The 13,880-nt window shown below is 42.3% G+C and overlaps 1 protein-coding gene across 1 annotated transcript in view; it reads right to left on the bottom strand.

Annotated features, from left to right (window-relative positions):
- Window positions 1–13,880, bottom strand: part of LOC113830655 (aldehyde oxidase 1) — a 64,324-nt gene that overhangs the window by 14,871 nt on the left and 35,573 nt on the right. Inside the window, exons 23-26 of the mRNA XM_027396932.2 lie at window positions 12,381–12,468; window positions 9,645–9,731; window positions 8,640–8,831; window positions 3,887–4,114 (exon numbers count right to left, since the gene is read on the bottom strand). Coding sequence (XP_027252733.1) covers window positions 3,887–4,114; window positions 8,640–8,831; window positions 9,645–9,731; window positions 12,381–12,468 — 595 coding nt within the window. The remainder of the gene's footprint in view (window positions 1–3,886; window positions 4,115–8,639; window positions 8,832–9,644; window positions 9,732–12,380; window positions 12,469–13,880) is intronic.

Genomic DNA, 13,880 nt, shown 5'->3' with positions numbered 1-13,880 from the left:
ACTAAAACACACTTTCCACCCCTTGCAAGAGGCCCTACCCTTCTCTCTCTCTCTCTCTCTCTCTCTCTCTCTCTCTCTCTCTCTGTCTCGGTCTCTCTGTCTGCCTCTGTGTCTCTTTCTGTCTCTGTCTCTTTATACACACACACACTATATATATATTATATATAATAAATTTATATATAAATTATATTATATATAATATATACTTATATATATTTATAATATATATGTATAATATATATAATATATATTATATATATTATACATACATACATACGTACATACATACATACATCCGACCAGAGCCAGGCCAAAGGCAGGACAAGTGTTGTATGGTGATAATGCCCAAATGCAAATCCAAATAAGGTACACAGAGACACATTCATTCATTGTTTTGGCTGCAAAATGACCTAGGACTACCCTATACCAGTGGTTCTCAAACTTCCTAATGTGGCAACCCTTTAATATAGTTCTTCATGTTGCAGTGACCACAAATTGTAAAATTATCTCCTTGCTATTTCACAGCTGTAATTTGGCTGCTGCTATAAATGGTAATGTAAATATCTAATATGTGTCCGTCATAGGGGTTGCACCTCACAGGTTGAGAAACACTGACCTAAACCATCTTGGCACAGGTCTGCAGATGTCTGGAGTCATCACCTGACTGTGCAGGTCCTCTGAAGGATGCAGAAGCAAGCGAGCTGCTCACAGAATTAAAAGTTCGCCTACTCAGATGCTTCTAGACTAAGTGAATGCATGTTAAAACTGTCAAGCATGGGGCTTCTTCCAAGTCTTACTGGGCTAGAACTGTCCACTGTGGAGGTGAATTTGCTGTGCTACCTGCAATTGTTTATCTAGATTGTCAAGTCAAAGGGACCGAAAATCACTCATGAGAGAAATCTCTGGGCATTCTAACCAAGAAGTCAGGAGTTTGGGTTGCTTGAAGTGAGTGAATTCACATTAGGTTGAATTTCCACATTCTGGGTTCCTTAACTATATTAAAAGCATAAAATGAGGAAAGACTCATTATTGACTGCTAGTTGCTTCCTAAATATGGATGCTGTGTGACCATCTGTCTCAAGCTACTGTCCACTATAGTGGACTGTGCCCTCAAATTGTGAGCCACAACAAACACTTCTTTCTCTCCAGGGTGCCTGGCTTGACTGGGGATTTATAAAGATGATATCTGTAGAACATTCTGGTAACAAGGTAATTTCTACTCTATAAACCTAAAATTCTCCCAAGACTCTATTATTCAGATCACTTCTAAGTATCCCTGGTCACAAGTCAAAGTTCATGAACTCTACATCAGTCCAGATAAACCTACACAGAGGACTGTTTTCCAAGATCAATTCTTTGCCTGATAAAAGGACTTAACATCCACTTGTGGCCTGTGGATCACACCCGGAGAACTGCTCCTTTATCAACATCCAAATCTGTGTGTTATTCTGGTGAACAAGTTGAAATCACCACTGTTCAAAGGAAGATACTTATGACAGAGAAGACAATGTCCACCTTCCTGGTAAACACAGGTGTAAGTAGTGATGATTTGACAAAATAAGGATAGCCTGTGTCTGAGGGTAAAGGCACTCAGTGCCCAAACACACAGTCTTAGAATATCAGGTCATAATAGTACACATAAGGGCCCTGAAAAGATGGGACAGAATGTGTTTACATGACTCCTGGAGACACCATTTCATGTTCCTGGCATGTCTTCCCAAATGAAACATAAGCAGAGGTATCCTCTTCTGAGAGCCCAGAGCTGGATGCCTGCACTGTGCTTCCAGATGGAACGGTCACTCTGGGCTTTGTTCTATTTCATTTCACAGTACTCGGGTAAGGATGGATCCAGAGCCATCCCTTCATATTGGACACAATGTTCAGATGTACTAGCACTCAACATACTTCATATATGAATTTGCAAGAGTACTGTTATTTGATCTATTTCATAAATTTATAGGTTTTGTATTTTGTCTTGTCGGCTCTAGTGAATGAGTTTGGGATACATACATGAACCTAGTATGTGTGACTAAGCTCCAACAGCAAGGGATTTCATGTGCTCTCCATTGCATGACCCTGCTGGTGAGAGCATTCTCCCTGTGGGCACAGGGCAGCATTTGTATCAGAGGCTGCTGAGTAGTTAGTTCCTTGTGGTGTTGCGAACTATTAGGCTATTAAAAGAGTCAAATTAGGTTACATTAAGTGACACACCACATGGCTCACTGTTAGCATCACAAAAGATAATTCCACAAAGCTCCAGTCACAAAACCAACACCACTAGAGTGCTGAGCCAGAAGGTTCAACAATGCATGGAGAGAATTTTGTCCACTTGGTGAGAAATTAGTGCAAATCTTAAGAGTTCCCAAATACTGCAGCCATGTTTCAGTATTCCTCTGAAACATGAAAGAATCTTTAGGTGAGGTGCATTTGAAGTCCTGAGCAGCTGGGTGAGAGCAGCTTCTGCTAGGGAAGGCAGTGTGAGGCGGTGAAGACAGGGATCTGGAGTTAGGCATGCTCAGGTCATGTCTGGCTCTCTCTCTCACCATCTGGATGACCTCTAACTATGGGAACATGTATGGAGAGTTACTCCCCTTCCCTTCAACCTATGTGTGCACAGATTTGCATTTTCAGCAAAGGATCTCTACACATAAACCTGAATGTTGCTCTGCCCAGGGACAGAGGGGGGCGGGATATCCTGGATATACATATCTTTAAATGCCACCAATTATTAAACAATATCTTAAGAAACAGATTGCCAGCCCCCTGTGTCTCCTGCCAGCAGACAGAAGACAGACAGAATCACCATCAAGATGAGATCAGGCCCGGTTTAGACAAACCCACCAGTGCAGGCCTTCCATGGAAGGGGTGGGGTGGGGGTGGGCTCCAGTCTCATCCCTAGTTCCCTCCTCTAGTTGCTCTCTTCAGAACACAGCCTTTCAGGACGTGCCTACCAGCAAGTGTTTGGTGTGTGACAGATCCCCACCCTTCACAGCCCTCAGTACAGCTTAAAGCACAGGGTGCCCAAGGAGGGCTCTTCACAGCTCTAAGGATGAAGCTGCAGCACTGGCCTTGCCTCCTCTCTCCTCAGGTCAGCTGACTCCCACCTCACTTCCATCAAAGGGTGCTGTGAGTAGGCACTCCCCAGAGTTGCCTGCACACCAGTGTCAGACTTGGCCTAGATTTTACATTCCGGGAGCAGGGGAGGTGTTTGAAATCCCAGATTTTAGTGTTCTCATACTGAAAATGAGAACATAATTCTTGTAGGTTTGCCAGAGGGTAGAGTGTGACTAAATCAAAAGATTTATTTTATTTTTATTTGTGTGTGTGTAAGATACGCACACATAGGCACATCAAACACACACACACACACACACACACACACACACAGTGGGGTTTAGTAGCTAAGCAAAGACTTATTTAGTCAGATAAGGAACCATAGCAACAGTTCTCAGTCTTCCCTTTTAACAGTTATGAGGAGAACCAACTCCTAAAATTGCATTTAAAACGTCAAATAATTTACTTTTCCATGTTTAATTAACCCTTACCTAGTGAGGGAAAAGGGCCCCCAGGGTCTGGAAGAGGAGTCTCCACTGGACACATGAACACCCAGGACCTTGAGCAGTTTTCTCAGCTGCTTAGCACCAGCCAGCAGAAAATCAGGGTCCCCCAAGATTTTCCACCAAGAATGTTCCTCCCCAAGGTGGGGCCATAAGCAGTCAAGTTCTCCTGTCCCAGATTAATACAGACTTTGCTAATCAGAACCTGGGTGGGGTTTAACAGTTGGACAGTGACGACATATGACTAATCAATGTGAGGGACATTTCCCAGCACCTTTGTTTGCCAAGCCCCTGCCAGGTGACATTTAAACTGTGTTTCAAGAACTGACCTGTCCCATGGCTACTGATCCAATACCCACAGGAAACTTCAGGGGGATCATGGCCAGCCCCTTCTTCTTCCAGGAATTCTCTGCATTGAACTTCCCTACAGCTGTTTTCCTCATTGAGTAGGAAGACTTGGCCATGCATTCTCTCCAGCACTCAGTGAGGGCCTTGGCATTGATCTCCTGCTTGTAGGGGGTTTTATGGATGTGCGTGTACATATTGATGGTCCGAACCTATGAAAGGAAAGGAGATTAAACAGTGAGGGAAGCTCAGAAGAGATGGTCTTGTCCACCCACTGTCTTCTTCATCCATTTCTGCCCATCCTATAGGGCCGACATATGTTCTGCCTAGTTGTTTCTACAGCCCTTCTCAAGGCATGACATCATCCTCATCCTCCACTAAGAACCTCATAACTATGCTAGACTCTCTTTTTTGTATGCTTTTCTTGTGCAAGTTTATAGGATGGAGTCCTTGACCTGTATTCCCTTGTATCTCAGTATGTTCCAGGTACATTCGTGACTCTCAGTTCTTGTATGTTTGGGCATCTGTTGAAAAGTGCCTGGGCCATGCAACCTGGGTTATTTAGATGCTGTAGTGAAACAGGACCACTTATTCCCAAAGCCAACCAATAGGGATATTTGTTTAAATATAACTGACGGCTAGGAGGAAGGACAAATGAGATTACTTTGTGAATTCTTGAAGAGTTTCTGCCACACCCCATCCCATTGAATCCCTTCCACTTCCCAAACTCCCTGGCCTATACAATTTTTTTATGAATGAACAACTGTATATAATTACGGTTGTCTGTGGAGACATGGGTGGGAGGTTATTTTCTTAAGCATGGACAACAGACTAGTGGTTACACCACTAAATAAAGTGACAGCCATGCCGACGGCATCCATTAACAGCCTTTAGTCCCTCAAGGCAGAGTGAAGCCTCATGAGTTCCTTCCACTATCTATGATGGCTCAGTCATGGGTAGGTCTTAGGCAGGGAACCCAAAATGAGCAGGTTCTATCCCCAGAAGTTGACTACCTGAGTAGACTGTTACTGTCTTTCCAGAACTGGCAACTAAGCCCCTCAGCTGACATCAAAGACACCGGGGCCTTATTTTCCTAGTTGAGAGAACCTCACAGTTCCGGCCAGCACCCTCTACAAGCAGATAGAGGCCATTATAAACACACACGCTCCCCAGCCACCCCTCTACCAATTGCCCTGATCCCTGTAAGTGGGAAAGTGGAACCTAATACAGTATGCCACTTGAGGGAAAGCAGATTAAAGAGACCATTCTGGACAGGCAGGCATGTCTTTGTGTAATTCCCTCTCTCTCCTGCTACCAACATTACAAGGACAGAGGCTGTGGTCAGAGGGCCAGGACAAGGGGGACAAGGGCCCCTACAAGTTTAAGAGACATAAAGCAGATGGCTCCTGCCTAGGGTCACAGATGAACTGTGTTCTTGGGCTCTCCAAGCCTCCTTGAACACTAGGCAGAGCAGTGTGGTTGCCAGAGGCAATTCTGTTTAAGGACCATCTGCATAAGGTGTCTAAGAGAGGACAGTAAACAGATTGGGAACAGTTGTGGGGTGTGTGTGTGTGTGTGTGTGTGTGTGTGTGTGTGTGTGTGTATTTCCCAGGTACTCTTTTCCATCCTTTGTCCTCTCTGGCCAAATGCAGAGGAGGAGGGAAGAGGGAGAGACAGCTCAGCATGTCTTCCTACCTAAACTCCATGCTAGAACCTGGGGTGGATGAGGCACCAAGAAGAGAATTATCTTTGATAATTAATGAAGTTGAGGTAAAGACTTAAAAGACTCAACAGGTGACAGCTTAATAACTGAAATGACATACCTTGTTACTGGTGGCCATGTCATAGATACAGGAGTTGGCAATTGACATTCAAGAACACGAAAACTCTCTGATGGGTGAACATTGTTAAGAAAGGCTACAAAGTCTGGAATGTCATTTGCTTCTGTTGTGCTTTTATATGTTGCTGCTACAATCTTTTCTTGGCATCAGGCATGCTATGAGTAGATGTGGAGAGATCCCCCCTGCATGTATTTTAGTGTGTTTATCTCAAGAATACATCTGGATCTACTGAGCATTTTTATTTGTAGATTGTCAAGAAGATTATTCCTCCCTTTACTGTATTGTCTAAGTGATAATAATAATGATAGCTTATGCAGAATTTTTAAAAATAAAAATATATACTAGGATATGTTTCACAACTAAGGGCTATGAGTTCCACTTAAGGAGCTGCTTTAGAACACAGCTCTGGTTAACAATCAAGGTGAACAATTGAATTAACCCAGCAACCAGGCTGGCTCTGATTCTCTTAATGATGAAAATACCCAGTCACAGATTTTGGTGTGCACCATTAGCAGAAGCAAAGCTTTAAAATAACTTTACTTTAGACCACATGCCTTGCAAATGGTTTTTAAGCTAAACAACCACAGAAGAATAATCTAAAATTTACAAGGACACAGAGCTGAGCTGTGTGATTTCTTGGGTCAGGGCTGAAATAGTAAAGCAGCCTCATTGCTGCACACAGTTTCCTTGGTTGGTCTGGTTGATAACCTAGGATAGTGACTAATTTTCTTCACAGATTCCTGACCTCCATTTTCTCATATGGATATCCATTCTAAAGACTCTCTGTTTCCCTGTATAGAAGTGTTGTGTTGTGTCCTGTGTAAGTGACAGGGAGCAGAGAACGGAGGTATAGAAACAGAAAGAGCTTTTATTCAGAAACACTGTGGGGAGAGAAGTTCTAGCTGGTCATGGCAACAGAAAATAATTTGAATTTATAGCTCTGAGATAGGGATACAAATTTCTTTTTGTGGTCAAGGGTTACACACATGGCAGAAAGTTCATTTTGATATTTAAAGTGCTAAGGTATGGGCATGGAAATCAGGATGCTTAGCCAGTAAGATGAAGTGGAGTTTATTTGGAGAAAATAACTTACACAGGAATAAGTGACTGTCCCAGACACATGCTCCAAGGAAGCAGACCCTGCAACCAGGATTCCCCAGCTGCAATCCTATTCCATTTAACCAGTCAAGTCCACACCTGAGACAATGCCCAAAAGGGTGTGGTCAGTGCTGCAGTTGCAGGGATGGTGGTGGTCATTATATCACTGCACTGAGGTGTCACAGTTTCTTGGGAGTGCTCATTTGAGCTGATAGTAAAAGATTTATGGTATGTCAGAAATGTTGACCTGAGCCTGGACTTGAGGACTTATGACATCCCAAGGTCTCTTTATCCTATACCTGGCACTCACTGTGCACCTACGGGACCCAAAGAGAATCTGGAAATTACTAGCCCTGATTACAGGGTGTTATGTTCAAAATGTTTATATAGGATATAAATGCACAATTTTCTCTTTTTCTTTGTGCTCTTCATTAGGTTAGGTTTATTACAACTTTAAAATTCCTTATAAGGTTACCTCTCAAGACAGATAATAAAGTGATTGATTCTTTCTTTACAACCACAATTTGCAGCCTGCCAATGAAAGACTTGCTCTTTCCTTGCTCTGTAACAAGTTACTTAGACATATTGCATGTGTTAGTGGAATGATTCTGTTTTTAATCTTTTATATGCATTCATTCACTTGAGAAATGGAATGTAACTCCCCTGTTGCCCCTGCATTGCCTAAAATATTGTATTGGGGTATATAAGCTGTAAGGAAAAGGACAGATGAGGAAGAAGAAACTAAAAGGGACTAGAAAGAAAACATCAAGAGTGAGAAAGTCGAAAGGGAAACATCAAGAATAAAATGATAGAGCTAGAATGCAGAAATAGCACAGAAGTATGAAGAATAAAGAAAGGAACCATGAAGACAGTGTATGAGGGCTTTTTTCCTGCCTAATCCCCTCACATAGAAAAGTCTCAGTTCCCACCAATGCTGTGGATTCCTTACAAGTCCTGTGCAGCCTGAAGGCTTGTCCTCCAAGCTGAAGATACCTGTGTCAGCTGCCTCAGATAATAGGGAAACACTGAAGGGGGGTTTGTCAGGCCTCAAGGATGGTTACATTGTTGCTATAGTTTAGGTGTGGTTTATCTCCCAAAGCCAGGAACATGTGATGTGAGCTTCTCAGAATAGTGGTGTTAGGATGGTGAACATTTCAGAGGTGAGGCCAGGTGGGAAGTGATGTCCTATCTAGAGACTTGGTAGTTCTCATGAGACCCTGATTACTTCCCACGAGATTGAATTATTAGCAAAGAGTGAGTTTGATTGCTAAACCTTTCTCTAACCTCTTGTTCTGCCATGTGACCCCTCTGGACAAGATCTTGCACTGTCACTTGCTGTGCAATCATCAGAACCAAACTGATACCAGCCTCATGGTCTTAGACATCTAAAGTCTCAGTGAAACAGACCATACAGATATAGACATAGACATATACATAGACAATAGATACAGATGGGTGTGTAATATACATATATACACACATATATATATGTATACAATCTGCTGACATTTTTATAGCAATACACAATTATAATACAACCCCAATAATGGGATACTCTAACTAACCAGATGAAAATCCAATTCATAATCTTAAAAATAGTGTTTCTCAGTTTTTATAAGGTGGAGCACTGGTAAGGCAAGACCACTAACCTTGGTTACTGACTGTATTAACTGGATGACTGGGCAAACTCTGGCAAATATTTAATCTCTGGATCACGTCACTAATTCTTCAACCTGATTGATCCCAAACACTGCAGTCTCAGACAGTCATCATCTTTTATACAGGAGACTATAGTTACCTGCTCAGGGGACAGCCCACATTTGACTGCAACTTCTGTGATACAGACTTCGGTGACCAGCCCTGCCTGAGGAAAGCCAAACCCACGTAAAGCCGTGTTGGATGGAAGGTTGGTTTTGCAGGCCCAGCCCCGGCAGCGAAGGTTGGGAAACTTGTAACCATTGTCCATCTTCAGAAGTCCCATTTCTATCACCTGGAGAAACCCAGAGTGGATGTGAGACACTTTGGCCTTCTGTGCATGTCCCACCATGCAGACACCTCACAATGAAACCAGGCTGGAAATAGCTCCCCTCTTCACAGCTCAGCAAAATGCCAAAAGTTGTGACACCCCAGTTAAATATATGTTGCTGCAAAATAATTTTAAAGAATTTCAATCCTTCCCAATTATTACCTTTAATTTTCACACTTGAAAGCAAATGCATTTCTTTCAATTTCCAAAGCCTTGGATATGTTTATAGCTCCTAAGCAGTGGTCCAATAGAATGAGACAGTGTAGATATTTCTTTTTTCTTGAAATAGCTTTCAACAGTGTCAAAATTTTAAAAGGAGTTCTGGTGTCTGTTTTAATGCACATATACTCAACCAGAGGAAATCCTTCCATCTACCAAATGTGCATATTTAGCAATGTCTGGAAATAGTTGTGGCTGCTGAGACTTGGAGGTAGCATGCCAATAATGTCTACAGCTCAAGGATGCTGGTGACTAAATCATAATACACGGATAGCCCCATGAAGAGTTACACAATTGAAAATAGCCACAGGGACAAAGCTGGGAAAGCCTGCTCTACTGAGAACATATAGGTGTGGGAAACATAGAGAAGAAACACAGATGGACGCTTGGCCAAGGTCTCTGGGCTACACTTGTCGTTTGCTCTGAGAAACTCTATGCTATCCTACAGTGAGAGTCTCCATACCTTCATTAAGTGTTGGGTAAAGAGTGACTAGTTCCTGAGTGAAATCATTTTATGTAACACTCTTGGAGGAAGAAAACTTCCTTTCATACACTTACCCATAATGACTCATCCAGGGAGCTCCCTGCATTGCAGTAATGTTCCATATCCAAGGCCAAGATTTTGCCATCATTCATGAATCCAACCTGGGGGCAGGGGAGAACTGACTGTTGATACAGGCTCAAGAGGTCAAGTCTAAAGAATATTTGCTTAGTCATACTTTGCAAAAGCTTCATGGACTCAGCTCTGACAGGTGTTTTTTGGATGTGGAGTTGACATAGTGATCTGAGGAAAATACTGTGCTGTAGTCAGTGTTAATTATCAGTTCAACAAATCTAGAATCGCCTAGGAGACAAGTTTCTGGACGTCCTTGGGAGGGATGTTCTTGACTGGGTTAACTGAAGTGGGAAGACCAACCATAACAATGGGGAGCATCATTCCCTTGGCTCAGTCTTAGACTGCATGAAAGGAGACCAGTCACTGAGCACATTTCTCACAGTTTTATTCTTCCTGACCCTGATGCAATGTGAGCAGCTGTTTCAAGCTCTTCCTTGCCAAGAAGGGTGGAATCCACCAACTACAAGTCAAAATGAATCCTTATGCCTTTAAGGGTTTTTTTTTTTTTTTTAGGGTGTTTTGAAACAGCCACAGGAAAAGTAAATAAAATGTAAATTCTCTGGATATATTTGAAATGGAAATAAATCAGGTGATATGCAGAAGTATAGGTAGATGATCAACACAAAGCAAGTGCTCAATATTACTACATGGATATTAATCTCATTTCCTATCCTCACACGACTCTCCATCCCTGAACATCACTGCCATGGTGATGGCCTCTATGGTCTACAGTTAGGTGAAGGGCATTTCTGTTTCAATGTCTTCTTCTCATTTCTCCCCCAACACTCACACAAACAAGATCATCATTTTCCTTCCAGAATTCTCACTGCTTCCACATTTTTTTTCTTTTATAAATCTCTAGGCTGTGTTCTGTGGCCTTATTCATCATGCGGTACTAAGTTTTTCAACAAATACTGTTTCAGTTTATAGAGTATAAGCTCTGGAGCTCATCTGTTCCATATCCTACAACTGTGTCTTGACTCAAATGCTCCCTGTCTCTTCATCCTGCCTGTTGCAGCCACCTGCTCCATCCTCACGCTCTCAGGCCATCTTGTCCATAGTAATTGCATGAGCCTCCTATAAGTACTCAAGCCAGTTACAGCATGGAACTTATCAACACTTTACTCAGTCTCAGTGTTCTGTGTGAAGTCAAGACTAAAGTTGTTATTCTGAGGCTCTGAACCAGCCCCAGACAGGCATCTGGGCACACAAGACTCCATTTCCTAGCCACCAATACAACTAAGTAGCAAAGTCAGTCTCAAAGAGGTCTGGACAGAAGCAAGGTCCACCACTTAGAGGTTTGGCAATGGATGTATCGTCCACATGAGTATGCCAATGCCTATTGCCTTGCGTAGATGCCTCTGTGGAGGACTCAGAGTCTCTGCACAGGGTTCCAATAGAACCCTCTGGGACAATGACAATATTCTGTGTATACTTGTACAATATGGTAGTCAATAACTACAGGTGGTTAGTGTGTACTTGAAATAGTTAGTGCAAAAATAGACCATAACCTTAGTTTTTTTTTTTTGTATTTTGTTAACTTAAATGTGAATTGAAATGGTCATACACACCTTGTGGATACAACATTTGAGAGTACAGTCTAAAGGGATAAGGTGCCATTAGAGATTCAAGTCCCTGAATGATTGGAGCAAGTCCTCCCTCCCCAAATCTATGCAGGCTACAAGCCTTTTACCTAAATGAGAAATAACATAATAAAGGTTTAAGATCCAGAGAGATTTTGGTTATGTCTTAAAGTTGTCAGGCAACTTTGAAATGTAAAATAGTCTTCTAAAAGGTAAAAGATAATTATTTTCTATGATAGAAACTTTTCTAGGAATTTCTCCATCATGGTTTTTCAAGATATGCTTGATATATTTTAAAAATGAGGAACCATTTGCAAATAATTGCAATTTCATATAGCACTATTGTTCCAGGAATTAGTCTATTTTTACCTTCTATGTGAGAAAAGAATGGTTATCAGATCTACTTTCACGGACATACACAGTCACAGGTTTTCCAATTATTCTCTCTGAAATGCACAATGTTAGCTGGTTCTCTCTCTCTAGCTGACATCTCTGAGCAAAGCAGGAAATCTCATTGAACTGGATGGTAATTAAACTGGAGCATAAGAAGTATAAAAACAGACTACTGTTTTGTCCTGGCTGGTTTTTATGTCAATGTAACACCAGCTAGGTTCATCCGAGAAGAGGGAACTTCAAATGAGAAAATGTCTCCATAAGATTGGGCTGTAGACAAGGTGTAGGATATTAGTAATTACTAGTGGTTGATGGGAGGGAGCCCAGCCCATTGTGGGTGGTGCCACCCCTGGGCTGATGGTCCTGGGCACTATTAGAAAGCAGGCTGAGAAAACCAGAGGATGCAAACCATCCCTTCGTGGCTTCTAAATCAGCTCCTCCCTCCAGGATCTTGCCCTGCTTGAATGTCTGTCCTAATTGTTTTTCAATGATGGGCTGTAATGTGGAAATGTGGGTGAAATGAACCTGTTCCTCCTAAGTTGTTTGGTCATGGTGTTTCATGGCAGCAGTAGACACCCTGACAAAGACACATGTGTTGATGCCCTTTTCCTTCCCCCATCAGAGCAGCCAAATGCTGCCATGTGCATTTATAGCCTGTTCTATTTGCAGCTCAAATCTTCCCGCACTCCTTCTTCTGCTCACTTTATACTTCCCAAGGTAAGGGTGGCGGCCTCCAGTTATTAACATGTCTTCCCCTCTTTCCAGAATGCAGCGGACTGCACGGCCATGTCTGAGACAGAAAATACAGAACAATGAAACAAGCAAGCAAGTGAGCTATTATTCTGCAGTGATATTACACCTAGAAGGTAATTTCCTGTGGTGAGGTGTTAACATACTTCTTGAAAAACAGTGAGATAAATAAATGTAAGCTTAACCCAAAAAGTATCTATTTAATTCAAGAGAGAGGGAAGAGAGAGAAAGAAAGACAAACACACAGGGTGGAGGCAGAGAGGGAAAGAGAGGAGGGCTGGTGGATTTGGGGAGATTAAGTAGGTTGCATATCTGTTCCATAAACATATAGCCCAGACTCTCAATGCTTGGGACAAGTAACCCCACCCACTTAGGACCTGTTTCTGTTGACTTCCCAACTATCATAATATTTCATTTATTCATTTGGTTGGTTTGGTTTGGTTTTTTTTGTGACAGGGTTTCTCTCTGTAGCCTTGACTGTCCTGGGACTCATTCTGGAGACCAGGCTGTGCTTGAACACACATAGCTCCATCTGCCTCTGCTTACCTGGGATTAAAGGTGTTGGCCACCAGCACCTATCCCAAGTATAGTAATATTTTTTCAATGGTTTTCACCATATTTTTCAGTAATTGATACTTATTTGGTTCTTATGGACCTTGATAAAGAAAGACAGACATTTTAAAAACTGACATCTTGATTGTGTGGTTTTTTCGTCATGTGTGATCTTATATATAATATAACTGAGATTCTTTCTTACCACAAGTGCCAGTATTAACATTCTGAGTGAGGTAACCCAGTCACAAAAAGACAAACATGATATGTACTCACTCATATTTGGATTTTAGACATATAGAAAAGGATTACCAGCCTACAATCCACACTGCCAGAGAAGCTAGGAAGCAAGTAGGTCCCTAAGAGAGACATACATGTTCCCCCGGAAAAGGGGAAAGATCTCCTGAGCTGACTGGGAGCATGGGGGAGGGGAGAAGGAATTAGGAGAAAGAGAAGTGGAGAAGAGGAGGAAAGAGAGCAGGAAGATTGAGTTGGGGGAAGAAGAGAGGAGAAGAAGGAAAGAGATACTATAATAGAGGGAGCCATTATAGGTTTAAAGAGAAATCTGGCACTAGGGAAATGTCCAGAGAATACAAGGATGACACCAACTAACAATCTAAGCAATAGTGGAGAGGCTACCTTAAATGTCCTTCTCCGATAATAAGATTGATGACTACCTTATATGCCATCCTAGAGCCTTCATCCAGCAGCTGATGGAAGCAGAAGCAGACACCCACAGCTAAACACTGGGCTGAACTCCTGGAATCCAGCAAAGGTGTCAAGGCAAGGCTGGAGAGACCCACAGAAACAGCTGATCTGAACCAGGGGGAATTCATGGTCCCCAGGCTGATAGCTGGGAAACCAGCATAGGACTGTTCCAGACCCCCTGAAACAGGATGT

This window comes from Cricetulus griseus, chromosome 2 (genome assembly GCF_003668045.3).
Source record: "Cricetulus griseus strain 17A/GY chromosome 2, alternate assembly CriGri-PICRH-1.0, whole genome shotgun sequence".
In the NCBI taxonomy this organism is placed as follows: Eukaryota; Metazoa; Chordata; class Mammalia; order Rodentia; family Cricetidae; genus Cricetulus; species Cricetulus griseus.
Note: the sequence above shows the minus strand (reverse complement) of the source record. Positions and strands in the feature narration are given on the sequence as shown.